Raw genomic sequence first — 17,259 nt, forward strand, 5'->3', positions numbered from 1 at the left:
ACCGGTAGAGAGAAGTGGCACCCTGACAGATAGCTCTGACAACGGAGTAGTGGTGCCTGCTAAGGTCAGGCGTACCCGACCCCGTTCTTATGTTGTTGAGGTGCAACAACCGCAGGGTTCTCGTATGGAGCAGAGAGCTAGAACTAGTGCCGCTCAACCTTCTGGTGAACTGGCAAGCACCAGCAGCCTAGTACATCCTGGTCGTAGACAAACCAGCACTGCAGTATCACTTGGTGAAGTGGCAAGTCCCATAAGTGCAGTTCAAGCTGGAGCCGTGGCTAGCACATGTAGTGCCCCGCAGCCACCAAGAATTCAAAGACAGGCCCGTAGAGCCCATAGGGCCCTTCCTGATATGTTTGCAGATCCTGATTGGCAGCCCACCACTTCTGGAGCCCCCGTACTTCCCCCAATCACTGGCCAACCCGGAATTCATGTGGAAACAGCGTATTTTACTTCCCTTGAATTTTACGAGCTGTTTTTTACAGAAGATCTGTACAGATCTATTGTGAACTAAAGCAATTTAGCAGGCTATACATATAGTTTCCTGGTTTACAAGGGAAAAGTTAGAAGCGTAGAGCCCCATGATTGCCCAGACTACATAGAGAGCAGCAGCAAGATTGCTTATTCCGAAAGGGGTACCATTTATATGTGGACAATTTTTATCAAGCATGCCACTTTTTAGACACCTCTTTCAATTAGGAATTGGCGCACGTGGCACAGGGCTATTGAATCGCCAAGGCTTCCCCCAATGGCTTGTAGATACCGGACTTAGACAGGGGCTAAGAGCCGGCTTGAGGGCCAACAAATTGCTTGCCATGAGATGGAAAGACAAACGGAACATTTTTGTTCTGTATTCCATTCATGCAGACACGGCAGTCCAAATTACTACAGCGACTGGTGTTGTTGAGAAGCACCTCTGTTTGCATAAAAACAACCTTAAAATGGGAGGAAAGGACTTCAACAAACAGATTATGTGGCCATACTTAATTGCCCATAAGGCCAGATGCTGGTACAAAAAAGTGTCTGTATACCTATTCCAATTGCCTCTGTACAACGCTTATGTGCTATACAAAGCATCTGGATGAACTGGATCCTTCCTAAAATTCCAGGAAGAGATCATCACAGCCTTTCTGTTTCTAGAAGGTGCTGTGGCCCAACTTCCCAATCCAAATGCAGTGAGCTGGCTGTACCCCTGCCAAAAGATCACCCCAAAGAAGATGTTGTGTAAAAAAACGCAGATATAGGTGTGACACCCACTATTATTGTCCCTCCTGTCCTGACCAACCTGATCTCTGCAACGGGGACTGTTTCCGTCGCTACCACACACTAGTGGAGTTTTAGCATAGGGTACAGCACAGTCCTAGGGCACATTTTCAAACGGGGTCTTGAAAGTTGAGATGGCCTTCGCATTTTGAGAGACCCGAACCTGGAACCTTTACAGTAACAAATAAAAGTGTAAAAAAATTAATAAAAAATAAATAAGTCAAAAATAGTTGTCGTTTTATGGGTCTTCTCTCTATATTGTTCTGCTCTGTTTTACTGTATTTTATGCTTAATTGTAATGTTTTATCGTTACTGTGTTTTATCGTGTTTGCTTTGCAGGTATGTCATTCTACTGTTATACTGTACTGTTACTGTGTTTTATTGTTAACTATAGTTTGCTTTGCAGGTACGCCATTCAGCTGCAGCACTGAATTATTTATTTTGACAGCAAAAGGGTTTGCTCTCACGATACATGAATCTGTGACTCCAGCGCTGTAGGAGGTGATTTCACCACCACAGTTTTAAAAAAAAGAGCATATATGCTGAAGCATAGGGGCAGGGGTGGACGTTAGGGGCGGATTGCCCCAATGCTTTGGCATATTTTTTTTGCTCTTTTACTTTTTATATTTATTGTATGCCCATCATTAGAAGTGGCTGGATGCAGGGTGGTTTTCTAATGGTGGGCATACCACCTATTGATGTTAATGGAGAAATCTGTTAGGTTCTCTTTTTTAGTTCAGCCCACAGGCTGCATGAAAAAAAAAGAACATTACAATATATGCCCAACAAGGACCAGCGACATACTGGTATGTTGCTGGACTTTGAGTGGTTATACCGGAATGATGCCTGCAGGTATAGGTATCATCTTGGTATCGTTTTTTTTGCTTTTACAAGCAGCCATCTTCCATGGTTTTCTTGGGCTCTCCTGTCCCACCGGGGAAACCGAGAATGCAATTGGTGGTTCTGCCAGCTGACCATAGAGCTGATCGGAGACCAACAGCTCCAATTATCTCTATGGCCTAATAAACTGGAAGCTGCCATCATTTAATGACTTCGGTTTCGCTGGATATAAACGGCGCTATTGGGAAATTGGGAAAACATCTTATCACACCGATCTTGGTGTGGTCAGATGCTTTAAGGGCTGAGGAGAGATCTAGAGTCTAATAGACCCCAAAAAAGAGTACCTGTCACTACATATTGCTATCATAGGGGCAATTTACATTCCCTGTGATAACAATAAAAATGATTAAAAAAAAAATAAAAAATGAAAGGGACAGTGTAAAAATAAAATAAAAAAGCAAAATGAATAAAAGAAAATTGAAAAAAATTAAAGCACCGCTGTCCCCCCCCGTGCATGCGTGCAATGGCGAACGCAAGCATCGATCTCGTGTCATATGTAAACAGCAGTTGCACCATGCATGTGAGGTATCACTGCAAATATCAGATCGAGGGCAGTAATTCTAGCAGTAGACCTCCTCTGTAAATCTAAAGTGGTAATCTGTAAAGACTTTTAAAAATGTATATAGTTTGTCACCTCTGGTTGTGCATAATTTTAAAGCATGTCATGTTTGGTATCTATGTACTCGGCATAAGAACATCTTTTATATTTCACCAAACATTTGGGCAATATAGGGTGTTTTTGTGCATTAAAAATCATAAAAGTTTTGTTTTTTCCCCAAAATCTGCGTTTGAAAAATCGCAGCGCAAAAAAAAATTGCAACACCCACCATTTTAATCTGTAGGATCTCTGCTTTAAAAAAAAATATATAATATTTGGAGGTTCAAAGTAATTTTCTAGAAAAAAAAATATTGGTGGTTCAAGTGGTTAGAAGAGTGGGTGATGAGTGGCATAAGCTTCTAATGTTGGGCATAAAATAAATGCCCCCCCCCCCCCCCCCCCCAAATGACCCTTTTTTGGAAAGTAGACATCCCAAGCTATTTGCTGAGAAGCATTTTGAGTCCGTGGAATATTTTATATTTTGCCACAAGTTTCAGGAAAATTTTTTTTTGTTTTTTTTTTATATATTGCTCACACATGGCATGGGTATATGTGAAATTATACCCCAAAATACATTCTGCTGCTTCTGAGTACGGGGATTAGACTTTTTGGGAGCATAGCCGCATACAGGACCCCGAAAACCAATCACCGCCTTCAGGCTTTCTAAGGGCGTAAAATGGTGATTTCACTCCTCCCTACCTATCACAGTTTCGGAGGCCCTGAAGTGTCAAGATAGCACAAACCCCCCCAAATGACCCCATTTTGGAAAGTAGACACATCCAAGGTATTTTCTAAGAGGCATGGTGAGTATTTTGCAGCTCTCATTTGTTTTGGAAAATGAAGAAAGAAAAGGAAAATTAAATTTTTTATTTTTTCAATTCTCAAAACTTTGTGACAACAAGCAAGATCTGCAAAATACTCAATGTGCCTCTCAGCAAATAGCTTGGGGTGTCTACTTTCCAAAATGTGGCTTTTTTTTGGGGGGGGGGGGCGATGTTTGTGCTATCTTGGCATTTCATGGCCTCCGAAACTGTGATAGTTAGTGAGGAGTGAAATAAAAAATGTACACCCTTAGAAATCCTGAAGGCGGTGATTGGTTTTCGGGGTCCTGTACACAGCTAGACTCCTAAAAAGTCTCACAGATGTGGTATCCCCATACTCAGGAGAAGCAGCAGAATGTATTTTGGGTTGTAATTCCACATATACTCATGGCATAAAAAGGAAAAGGTCTGATGTCACCCGCAAACCACCTCCATCCCAATATATGCAACAAAATACAGGAAATTGCCCCAGGACTTTAAATGAGGTGAATGCGGTTAGCCAACAATTGACAGAGTAAATGCAGTCTCAAAATGTATTAAAATTGTCATGCAAACATAAACAACATTAATCATAGCAAAGCTACTAAAATGATACATACAGTAAAAAATGTAATTACACGCATCATGGTATAAAATGTAAATTGCAAAGTACACAGGCATGAAAAGTATTCCAACGTGTTTTGCAAGACCATGCTCGCTTCATCAGGGGTAGATGCATGTGTAGTACATCTGTAGGGGGTATAATGAACAAAATAAGTATCAACACAGAGATGGTATCGTGACAATTAGTCAAGAGGGTCCAAAACGCATGGCCTCATACTCACTAGAGGCTGGATCAAACTACCAAATGCTGAATACCTAGAGGCAGCAGTAATGAGCGACTGGCTCGGTAGCTGAGGAGGTGGAGGAAAAACCAACCCAACAGAGCACAAACGGGGGGCAGACATGGCCAGGATGGGGGTGTGTGTCACCAAAGATTTCCCAGTATCCATTAATAATATCAACTGAAACATAAATGCATATGTATCAATAGATGCTGTCATAACAGTATAAAAGTAAAGTAATATATACGTATGTATATGCATGAACCAATCTGGTTCCATAATGATATGGACTTAGAATCTAGGAGACAATAGAGAAAAAAATTAATTAATTAATAAAATGTGTAAATAAAAAAAAAAAAATGACAAAAATAGTGTGATAGAGTGTGTGTCCTGCATAGAATGTATCCAAGTCCATTGTATATGTCAGCTAAAATAAGCATATATATATATATATATATATATATCAGTTGGTACTATACCAACAGAGTAACCATGAAGTATATAATGTAATGAAAAATATACAATGCTGTGAAAAAGTATTTGTCCCCTTTCTGATTTTTTTTGCATATCTGTAACACTTAAATGACTCAGATCATCAAACCAATTTTATCATTAGACAAAAATAACTAGAGTAAAAAAAATGCAGTTTTTAAATGATGGTTTAATTTATTAAGGCAAAAAAGCTGTCCAAACCTGCCTGGCTTTATGTGAAAAACTAATTGCCCCCTAAACCTGATAACTGGTTGTGCCACCCTTGGTGGCAACAACTGCAATCAAGCATTTGTGATAACTGGCAGAGTCTTTCACATTGCTGTGGTGCAATTTTAGCCCACTCTTCTTTGCAGAATTGTTTTAATTCAGCCACATTGGAGGGTTTACCAACATGAACGGCCTGTGTAAGGTCATGATACAGCATCTCAATTGGATTTAAGTGTGGGCTTTGACTAGGCCACCCCAAAACCTTTTGCTTTGTTTGAAACATTTGCAGGTGGACTTGCTGTTGTGTTTTAGATAATTGTCCTGCTGCATAACCCAAGTGCACTTGAGCTTGAGATCACGAACTGATGGCCGGACATTCTCCTTTAGGATTTTCTGGTAGACCTCAGAATGCATGGTTCCTTCAATTATGGTATGTCGTCCAGGTCATGAAGCTGCAAAACAGCCTCAGACCATCAAGCTACCATCACCATGTCTGACTGTTGGTATGATCTTGTTATGAAATGCTGTATTAGTTTTATGCCAGATGTAACGGGACTCGCACCTTCCAAAAAGTAAAATTTTTGTCTCATCAGTCCACAGAATATTTGCCTAAAAGTCTTGGGGATAATCAAGATGTTTTTTGGTAAACGTGAGATGAGCCTTTGTGTTCTTTTTGGTCAGCTTTGGCCTTGGAACTCTCCCATGGATGCCATTTTTACCCAGTCTCTTTCTTAGTGTTGAATCATGAACACTGATCTTACCTGAGGCAAGTGAGGCCTGCAGTTCTTTAGATGTTGCACTGGGTTCTTTTATGACATTATGACCTCCTGGATGAGTCATCGTCATGCTCTTGGAGTAATTTTTGTAGGCCAGCCACTCCTGGGAAGGTTCACCACTGTTCCAAGTTATCTCCGTTTGTGGATAATGGCTCTCCCCATGGTTCACTGGAGTTCCAAAGCCTTAGAAATGGCTTTGAAACCCTTCCTAGACCGATACATGTACAATACTTTGTTTCCAATCTGTTCTTGAATTTTTTTAGATTGTGGCATGATGTGTGGCTTTTTGTGATCTGTTAGCGTCCTTCACTTTGTCAGACAGTTTCTATTTATGTGATTTCTTGATTCAACAGGTCTGGCAAAAATCAGGCCTGGGTGTGGCAAGTGAAATTTAACTCAGCTTTCCAAAAAATTGTGGATAATCACAGTTCATTCATGATTCAGTATGGGAGGGGGCAATTACCTTTTCACATAGGGCCAGGCAGGTTTGAACAGCTTTTTTCCCTTAATAAATTAAGTAATAATTTAAAAACTGCATCTTGGATTTACTCGGTTTATCTTTGTGTAATATTAAAATTTGTTTGATGATCTGAATCATTTAAGTGTGAGAAATATGCAAAAAAAAAAAAATCAGGAAGGGGCAATTACTTTTTCACAGCACTATATATACATATGAACCAATGTTGTTCAACGCTAGATGGACTTGGAAACTCGGAGACAGTGAAATAAATTTGATGAATGTGTAATGGTGTGTGAATGAATGAACCATGTGAGTGAACATGTGAGACAATGTATATGGCAGACCATGCTAAAGTTAGGTTTTCATATGTGAAGGGAGTGAATGGATGATTAGCATCCATCAAGGAGTGTGGACTCACCTTGAATAAAGTGAAACTGCTGCGAGTGAGTGAAACAGGAAATAGGAAGTGACAAACAGATCCCAGCCATGGCTAGCCCCCAGTTTATATCACCAGAGGGCCCAGTGAGCTCTGCCTCCAACGCCATTTGTGCATGACAAGGCACGCCAACGTGAATGATGCTCGCCGCCAAATATACCCATGGCACGTTTGAGCAATATATCATTTAGTGACAACTTTTTGACAAAAAAAAAAAAAAAAAAAGAATTTGTAATTTTCCCGAAGCTTGTGGCAAAATATTCCATTGACTCAACATGCCTCTCAGCAAATAGCTTGGAGTGTCTACTTTCCAAAATAGGGTCATTTGGGGGGGGGTTGTGCTATCTTGGCATTTCATGGCCTCCGAAACTGTGCTAGTGAGGAGTGAAATAAAAATTGTACGCCTTTAGAAATCCTGAAGGCAGTGATTGGTTTTTGGGGTTCTGTACATGGCTAGGCTCCCAAAAAGTCTCACACATATGGTATCCCTGTACTCAGGAGAAGCAGCTGAATGTATTTTGGGATGTAATTCCACATATACCCATGGCATGTGTGAGCAATATATAATTTCTTTGACAACTTTGTGTAAAACTTTTTTCTTTTTTGGCATTTTTTAATCACTTGTGACCAAAAAATAAAATATTCAATGGGCTCAACATACCTCTCAGCAAATTCCTTGGGGTGTCTACTTTCCAAAAAGGGGTAATTTGGAAGGGTTTTGTACTGCCCTGCCATTTTAGCACCTCAAGAAATGAGATAGGCAATCACAAACTAAAAGCTGCGTCAATTCCAGAAAATGGACCATAGTTTGTAGACGCTATAACTTTTTCCCAAACCAATAAATATAACCTTATTGAATTTTTTTTTTTTACCCAAGACATGTGGCTGAATACAAATGTATGACTAAAATTAAGTTTATTGAATTTTTTTTATGACAAAAAGTAGAAAATATAATTTTTTTCAAAATTTTCAGTGTTTTTTCATTTATATTGCAAAAAAATAAAGATCCCAGAGGTGATCAAATACCACCAAAAGAAAGCTCTATTTGTGGGAAAAAAGGACGCAAATTTAATTTGGGTACAGCATTGCATGACGGCGCAATTACCAGTTAAAGCAGCGCAGTGCCAAATTGAAGTGCTCTGGTCATTAGGGGGGGTAAAACCTTCCGGGGCTGAAGTGGTTAAAGGTATCTTAAGGAACAGGGCTCTGCCGCCAGCAGACCACAACCCTGAACTTGTATAGCACCCCCGCAACTAACTCACCATGGTGAACCACCTGCCAAGGTGAGCTCCCTTGCAGGATCTAGTGCCCGAAGCAATGCTGCGTCATCTCCAGGCAGGGTCCAGGTATGGTTCCCCAAGGCATAGATGAGGAGTCAACTGATCTGAAAGCTGTAATGGCCATGGTGCAGCCAGGAATCTTGATAGAAGAATCTTTTTTTAGAAAAAACTCAACAGAAAATAGGTACGCTTTTCTCAGCAGACAGAAGACATCCATCATCTAAGAACACTAGCAAAAAACACTATGGCTAACAGGATGTCCCTGCAGCCTTCTTTTTTTGCCAGTGTAGCGCCACCCCCGAAGGAGCCACTTGGTAATTTTAGGTTCTCTGTTCTGCACCTCAAGAACAATCTCAGCCTCTTTCGCACACTTGGTTAAACAAAATCACTGCAAATGCAAAACAAAGCAAATTAATATTTTACTAGGGTTTTTTTTAAGGCAACAAAAAGAAAGGAATGTTAATGCAGACATATTCTATCTCAAAGTTGGTCTAAGCAAGTATACAAAAGACATGCAATGTAATAAAGATCACAGTAAACCAACTGGTAATAACCTGTAGGCTCTGGAAGATGCCAGACGCCAGGTAAAAAAAGGGAAGTGAATGACCTTTCCGTATCAACTGCTCTCTTAAAATCCTGCTGCCACGGGCCCAAAAAGTAAATAGCACAATTTATAAAACAACAAATAAACAGCATCTGAGTAGAGTTCCCCCTTAAAAGTGCACAGATGTTATGCACTGTGTCCTTTAAGTTGGGGGGAGAAAGTGGAGAAGTCCTTGTAGTGTAGATGTCCAGAGTCTTCAGCTAGCTCAACAAGGGCATAGGGTAATTGCTGTGCAATGGTGACGGGCAATAAAGCATAATGTTTGCAAAGTGTTTCCTTTGGAAGCTCTCATGTACAGAGATGGGATAAAGGTGTCTATATGCAGTTTCTTTGTAGTGTGTACACAGGGTGGGCTTCCACTCGCTCACCAGTCCTAATAATACCAAGGCTCAAAGGAATGGGATGTCCCGGAAATAGGCTCCTGAAGGACCTGCAGTCAGATGAAAGACACCCCATTGACGGCCTGATGACCCAGGGACTTAGCGATGTCTGTGCAGGCATGCCAGGAGGTAACCCTGAGTATCCACACTACCGATGAGATGGCTGTGGATCTGCATCCAGGGGTGAAGCTTGGTGGCGGGAATGAACTTCCCTCCAGGCTCACTCTCCCCTGCTTTTCAGCGTGCGGGGGGGCCGTAGTCTGCCCCAATAAGATTGATTGGGGCCGCTTGTGTTTTAGAACTACATGTCCCATGGTGCTCCTTTTTTCTGCCACTGATTAGTCCTCACTATGACCAATGGGAAACTGGCAGCAGCAGGCCGAGTGAGGGGTGGGGGGGTGGTGGGGATTGGTATGGTTAAAGACTAAACATTACACTTGCATTTTTTACACCCTTGTTAACTTGTTATCATGTTTATTTTGTACATATATTTTAGGCAGAAGTTGAGCGATGAATATTCTCAGCAATTTCAGGCAATATTTGAACAGTGGGAAGCTGACGTACAGAAAACAGAAGCACAGGAAGAAAAGTTCACTGTTAGTATACAGTTTGCTGAAACCATTACATATCTAAACTCATGCCCTGTACACACGATCGGACATTCCGACAACAAAATCCATCGGATTTTTTCCGACGGATGTTGACTCGAACTTGTCTTGCATACACATGGTCACACAAAGTTGGTCGGAAATTCCGAACGTCAAGAACGCGGTGACATACAACACGTACAACGAGCCAAGAAAAATGAAGTTCAATAGTTAGTGCTGGTCTTCTGCTTGATTCTGAGCATGCGTGGCACTTTGTGCGTCGGAATTGTCGACACACGATTGGAATTTCCGCTAACAGATTTTGTTGTCGGAAAATTTTAGATCCAGCTCTCAAACTTTGTGTGTCGGAAATTCCGATGGAAAAATTTGATGGATCCTACACACGGTCGGAACTTCCGACAACAAGCTCCGATCGCACATTTTCCGTCGGAAAGTCCGACCGTGTGTACAGGGCATTAGGGTTATGTTTACAAAGAAGGGAAGCTATAGAAGCAATATTTATCAATGTAGTGTTCACTGCTGTGAACAGATTTTGTAATGCCTTGCCACCACTTGCCATTTTACTATTTCATATCATTGTAAAAATGCTGAATACCTAGAAAAATCAAATATATATTGCTGCTAGATTTTAAAATAAACCATAAATTTATCACTAACAAAGAATAACACCTTTTTTTAGTCCTGTAAGGCCCCTTTCACACTGGGGCGGTTTGCAGGCGTTATTGCGCTAAAAATACCGCCTGCAAACCGCCCCTAAACAGCCTCCGCTGTTTGTTCAGTGTGAAAGCCCTCAAGTGGAGCGCTGGCAGGACGGTAAAAAAAGTCCTGTGAGCCGCATCTTTGGAGCGGTGAAGGAGCGGTGTGTTCACCGCTCCTAAACCGCTCCTTCCCATTGAAATCAATGGGACAGCGCGGCTATACCGTGGTAATACCGTGGCTATAGCCGCGCTATACAAGCGGGTTTAACCCTTTTTCGCTGGCGGCCGAATACAGCCACAAAAACGACGGTAAAACTAAAAATAGCGCTGTTTTATCGCCGACGCCCCAGTGTGAAAGGGGCCTTACTCTCTAGTCTATTCTTTCAACAAAAAGTTGCCTGTGCTTGTTTTTACTAGTTATGAGACGTATCTAAAAATCCTCAACTCAAGCTCTCTATGAAAGAGTCAGTTTTACATGTTACAGAGCAGTCACTTTCAAGCCAAATATACTATTGATTGATTGTATTTAGGCTTCTTGGCACTAATTGATGAGTAATGTGTGTTTGAAGCCATAAAATGCGTTGATATGCTATAGCACTGATTTCACTAGGTGTTACAAAATAACATTAACATTAGGGTTATAACTGTTGAAAGGTTATGCTAATTGAAGGAAGCCTGGCATGACAGAAATATATAGGTTGGCAGCGCTGGCCTTTTGATAAAAATGCCAGTTGCATGGCTGTCTTTGGCTTCTATAAATGTCCTGGAACAATTCTGCAGCAAATTAAAGTGGAGCTTTACCCATTACAATTTTATAAAAAATAATGTTCTTTAGCAAGGAACAGACATTCCGCATTAATAATTATGATACCAAAGTGAATGTGTGCTGTAAATTGCCTATAGCATTGTTCCTGTTTCTTCTTGCTGGACGTCACCATTTTGCTGAAGCCCCTGAACAGCAGTCAGCAGACTAGCCTCTAACAACTTTGGCACATTGCCTAAAAATAGAGAGCATGGGCAAAGTAAGGTGAGACAGTGTATTACTGGATTTTAGACAGTATAGGCAGGGCTTTTTTTCCTTAGAGAAAAGGTGTAGCAACTAAAACCCTGGGGGACAGGAGGGGGGGCTCGTAGTAATGATGTGGTATGTGTCATAGAGTGTGTGTAGGCTAATTCCACAGTGGGAGTTAAAGGAGCATTGTTAAACAACTGATCTCTTTATGCTGTACTGTCCCTCCCCACAAATTAAAAATCTTCTCCAGTCAAAACCTTACAACTTTTCTCCCCTAAAAAAAGCAACACCCATCACTGACCTCTGCACCTCCCATCCACTGCTCCTCTTCCCCATGTCCAAAGCTCACCTCTGCATTCCACCATCCAAAGCTCACCTCTGTACCCAGCGCACAGCTCGACTCTGTACCTCTGCCCACAGCTCACCTCTGTACTCCTGCCCACAGCTCACCCCTGTACCCCTGCGCACAGCTCAGCCCTATACCCTGCACACAGCTCACCGTTGTGCCCTGCACACAGCTCACTCCTGTACCTTGCCAATAGCTCACCCCTGTACCCCTGCCCATAGCTCAATTTTGTACCTTGCCCACAGCTCACCCATGTACCCCCACCCACAGCTCACTTTTGTACCTTGCCCACAGCTCACCTCTCTACCCTGCCCACAGCTCACTTTTGTACCTTACCCATAGCTCACAGCTCACCTCTCTACCCTGCCCACAGCTCACCCCTGTACCCCGCCCACAGCTCACTTTTGTACCTTACCCATAGCTCACAGCTCACCTCTCTACCCTGCCCACAGCTCACCTCTCTACCCTGCCCACAGCTCACCCCTGCACACAGCTCATCTCTTTACCTTGCTCACCAGTGTACCCTGCCCACAGTTCACTTTTGTACTTTGCCCACAGCTCACCTTTCTAACTTGCCCACAGCTCGCTTCTGTACTTTTGTGCCAAAATAAGTATTACAGTGCAATATGCCCTGTACCTTTTTCACCAGTGCTTACTTCTGCACCATCCCCACCCCTACCACCCACCAGTGCTTACCTTAGACTGAGGTAAGCCATTGTCTAAATGGATCAGTGTGTGATCTCTGGTGATCACACACACTGATCCATTAGGAGCCCCCTAGTGGTGGAGGGTGTTCCGTGTGTGTCATATGCTGTTGACATTGAGATCCTTTTCAACTTGTCAACTTGTGCTGTTATCACCTCCTATTATCTAGAGCAGTGGTTCTCAACCTTTCTAGTGCCGTGACCCCTTGATAAAATTTCCCAAGTTGTGGGGACCCCTAACAGTAAAATTATTTTCGTTGGTCGCGTTTGCTGGCACAGTGGCGGCGTTTGCTGGCACAGTGCTGACAATTGATGGGCACAGTGGCTGCACAGTGGGACGTTTGCTGGCACAGTGGCGACAATTGATGGGCACAGTGGCTGCATTTGGCACAGTGGCAACAATTAAAGGGCACAGTGGCTGCGTTTGCTGGCACAGGTGGCGACGTTTGCTGGCACAGTGGCGACAATTTATGGGCACAGTGGTTGCGTTTGGCACAGTGGCAACAATTAAAGGGCACAGTGGCTGCATTTGATGGCACAGTGGCTGCGTTTGATGGCACAGTGGCTGCGTTTGATGGCACAGTGGTGACAATTGACGAGCACAGTGGCTGCATTTGATGGCACAGTGGCGGCGTTTGCTGGCACAGTGGTGACAATTGATGGGCACAATGGCTGCATTTGATGGCACAGTGGCGGTGTTGCTGGCAGTGGTGACAATTGATGGGCACAATGGCTGCATTTGATGGCACAGTGGCGGTGTTGCTGGCAGTGGTGACAATTGATGGGCACAGTGGCTGTGTTTGATGGCACAGTGGCGACAATTGATGGGCACAGTGGCTGCACAGCGGCAACGTTTGCTGGCACAGTGGCGACAATTGATGGGCACAGTGGCTGCGTTTGGCACAGTGGCAACAATTAAAGGGCACAGTTCCTGCGTTTAATGGCACAGTGGCGACAATTGATGAGCACAGTGGCTGCATTTGATGGCACAGTGGCGGCGTTTGCTGGCAGAGTGGTGACAATTGATGGGCCCAGTGGCGACAATTGATGGGCACAGTGGCTGCACAGTGGCGACGTTTGCTGGCACAGTAGCGACAATTGATGGGCACAGTGGCTGCATTTGATGGCACAGTGGCGGCGTTTGCTGGCACAGTGGCGACAATTGATGGGCACAGTGGCGACAATTGATGGGCACAGTGGCTGCGTTTGCTGGCACAGTGGCGACAATTGATGAGTACAGTGGCTGCATTTGATGGCACAGTGGCGGCGTTTGCTGGCACAGTGGCGACAATTGATGGGCACAGTGGCGACAATTGATGGGCACAGTGGCTGCACAGTGGCGACGTTTGCTGGCACAGTGGCGACAATTGATGGGCACAGTGGCTGTGTTTGGCACAGTGGCAACAATTAAAGGGCACAGTGGCTGCATTTAAAGGCACTGTTGCAGCGTTTTAATGGGGGTTTTTATTTTCAGATTTTTTCAGTTTGTTTGCGCCCCCACCACTTATTTATATATAAACGTCCCGGTTGGTTCCTCAAAAGTGGTTATTCCGTGCCAGTGCTAGATACACAAAGTGTATAGCACCCAAACATGTATCTAGCACTGGCACGGAATAAACACTTTTGAGGAACCAACTGGGACATTTTATATTATATATATATATATATATATATATATATATATATATATATATACGTTTATATATATATAAATGTTAAGTAACATAATGAAAAAAATGTTATCTTGTCAGCTTCTCCTGTGTGTCTGACTTACCAGATGTCACAGTGACACAGGTGTTCTTCTTCAGGTGTGTCGTTGCCTCCCTCTTGGTACACTCATCCACAGCAAGCGGACTTCGGTGGGTGTAACAAGATGTCCGCTTGCCGACTTCTAAGTCTAAGCATTACTGTGGACGAGAGTACCAAGATGGCGGCGACGGAACGTCACTTCCGTGCAGTCTCTCCTGTGCAGGAAGTGACATCTCGCTGGCCGAGACGGACGGACTCCGGCAGTAACTTCGGGTCCGTCTCGGCCAGCATCTCAGGCAGCATCTCGGCCAGCATCTGCGACCCCCTGGAGAATCGGCAATCGACCCCCAGGTTGAGAACCGATGATCTAGAGGTTCCTCTGATTTAGTAAAGAGTCTGAGCACCTGGCAGGGTGGTGGAGCATGTGAATTACTGTGTAGTGTTTTTGTTCACAGCATTATTTTTGAATATCAAGTGTACTTCATATATAAACTTGATTTATTTTATTTATAGCACATGCACGTTATGCACAATAATTTGGAGCACTGAACTTATATGTGGCAAAATCAATTTATTTAATACAGTATGTGGTATAGTTAATTTTCATATGAATGTATTATGCACTTTGAGCATTTTTAGTCTGCTAAAGGGACCAGGCACTTATTTTTAGTACTTAATGTGTATTCTGACATCAACAGGAGCCTCCATCTGTCTTAATTGTGTGGATGGCGGAATGCTTTTTTTTTTTTTTTTGTTCAGCCGTTGGCTAAATGAAAAAAAAAAAAAAAAACTGATCATCTGCTGGTGAATAGACACTGTGTATTACCTCATTACAATGGCATCTAAAAGTTGGTGGGATAAATTAGGCAGCAAGTGAACATGTTATCCCTGAAGTTGCATTGAAAGTAGAAAAAATGGGCAATGCAGTTTGTTGTGTATGGGGCTGCAAAGCCGCAGACCAGTCAGGGTGCCCATGCTGACCCATGTCCACAGCCAAATGAGCCATGAGCTTCAGAACTGGACCACAGAGCAATGGAAGGTGGACTGATCTAATCAATCACATTTTCCTTTACTTCATGTGGATGGCCCGGTGCATGTGCGTCACTTACCTGGGGAAGAGATAGCACCAAGATGCACTATGAGAAGAAGGTAAGCTAGTAGAGGCATTTTGATATTTTGGGCAACGTTGTTGCTGACCAAGTACACCCCTTCCTGGAAATGGTATTCCCTGATCAGCAGGATAATGCACCCTGCTATACTGCAAAAATGGTTCAAGAATGGTTTGAGAAACACAGCAACAAGTCCAAGGTTGATTTGGCCTCAAAATTCTCTAGATCTAAATTGATTGAGCATCTGTGGGATGTGCTGGAAAAACAAGCCCGAACCATAGAGGCCCCATCTCACAAATTACAAGACTTAAAGAGGAAGTAAACCCTGATGGGTTTTACTTCCTCTTTTTTCCCCTGCAAAGTAAAAGCATAATGGGCTAGTATGCATCGCATACTAGCCCATTATGTGGCACTTACCTGCAAACGAAGCCCGCGCTGTCCCCGCTGGTGGCAGCATCCATCTTCGCCCCTCTTCCTTCCGGGCCGTGGGCGCCGGCTCTGTGACTGGCCGGAGTTGCATGCACATGGGTGCCGTCGCAGAGGGCCGTTTCTCCACAACGCATGCGGCGATGACATAATCAGCACAGTGTACAGCAAATATCTTCTAAATGGCGCACGTTTAGGAGATATTTATAGTACCTAGAGGTAAGCCTTACTCTAGGTACAAGTACTGCAGGGAGGTTTACAACCACTTTAAAGCGTTTGTTACACCAAACAAATAAAAAAATAGAACCTGTTCCCTTAAAGCATGAATAACAGCACAGTGCTTGTGCTGTGTAATTTGGCCCCCTGTATAACCTAAAAAACCTGGCTGATCCTGCCTGGTTCTGCCCTCCCCCTGTAAACTGACCACAGTTTATCATGGCTGCTGAGCCCTGAAATCGTGGTCAGTTTAAGTGCCTCTGTCATTAGCAACTCTCCTCTCTGCCCGCCCCCCCCTTTCCCTGCCTCTCAGCTCCATCCACTCTCCAGCCCTCCCCTCCTGCTGCTATCATAACTATAGTATAAGCATGCCATCCCCTCTGTTAAATAACATTGTGTCCCAGTGTCTGTGCTAAAAAAAGATGCCAATTTCTACCTTATATTAGTGCGTCTCCCGGTGCTCACGTGGGTCTCTCTCCTCCCCGGCTGACATCAGCGGGAGGTCTCGGCCCCTCCTGCTATAGCTGTCAGCCTGGGAGAGAAGAGAGCCAAGGAGTCACATGAGTGCTGGGAGACGCTCTGATATAAGGTAGAAATTTGAATCTTTTTTAGCACAGACACTGGGACGCATAATGTTATTTAACAGAGGGGATTGTATGTTTATACCAGTGTTTCTCAACCTTTTTCCAGTTGGGGCACCCTTAAAAAGTATTTTCAGTCTTGAGGCACCCCAGTCCAAGGCTTGGTTCACGTTACTGTGTGTCGCGGAACATGCGCAAAATCGCACTCGTTCCTGACACACAGACAAATGCTCTGCTCTTTAGGGGTGCCATTAATTTTTAATGGTACCTTACACATTGGAAAATGTGGGGTGCTTTTGGTGCAGTGCAATTTAAAAAAAAAAAAAGGTCAGGATTTCCTTCCCTGAATTTTTGTGGTTAGGGAAGCCCATTGAAATGAATGGGCTGCACTACGCACAGCACGCAGCAACACAGATGTGAACCAAGGGCTTGTTCACATGTCGGGTTGGAGGGGGGGTAAAAGCACATGGTTAAGCTGTTTTTACCACCCCCAAATTCTTTCCCTTTAGCTGCAGAGACAACAGCTGGGGGTTTACACATGTTGTGGCTGCAGCTGGAGGTATACCCAGGGTGAATGTGGCTGAACTGCAACTACCCTGCAACTGTGTACATTGCACGGTTGCGGTGTAGTGATGCTGCATTAAAACAGGTGGTGAGGAGGCAACATAATGCCTCTTTACCGCCTGTCAAATGCCTCTGAAAAGCAATCTGTACATAGGTTGCTTTTCAGAGGAGAAGCAGTCCTTGCTGCTATCACAAACAAGACCTA

At 43.5% G+C, this 17,259-nt stretch overlaps 1 protein-coding gene across 1 annotated transcript in view; it reads left to right on the top strand.

The window, feature by feature from the left end:
• SYCP3 (synaptonemal complex protein 3) overlaps nucleotides 1-17,259 on the top strand; it is a 96,168-nt gene that overhangs the window by 27,785 nt on the left and 51,124 nt on the right. Inside the window, exon 6 of the mRNA XM_073620329.1 lies at nucleotides 9,538-9,637. Coding sequence (XP_073476430.1) covers nucleotides 9,538-9,637 — 100 coding nt within the window. The remainder of the gene's footprint in view (nucleotides 1-9,537; nucleotides 9,638-17,259) is intronic.

Source organism: Aquarana catesbeiana, linkage group LG03, assembly GCF_042186555.1.
Source record: "Aquarana catesbeiana isolate 2022-GZ linkage group LG03, ASM4218655v1, whole genome shotgun sequence".
NCBI classification, from domain to species: Eukaryota; Metazoa; Chordata; class Amphibia; order Anura; family Ranidae; genus Aquarana; species Aquarana catesbeiana.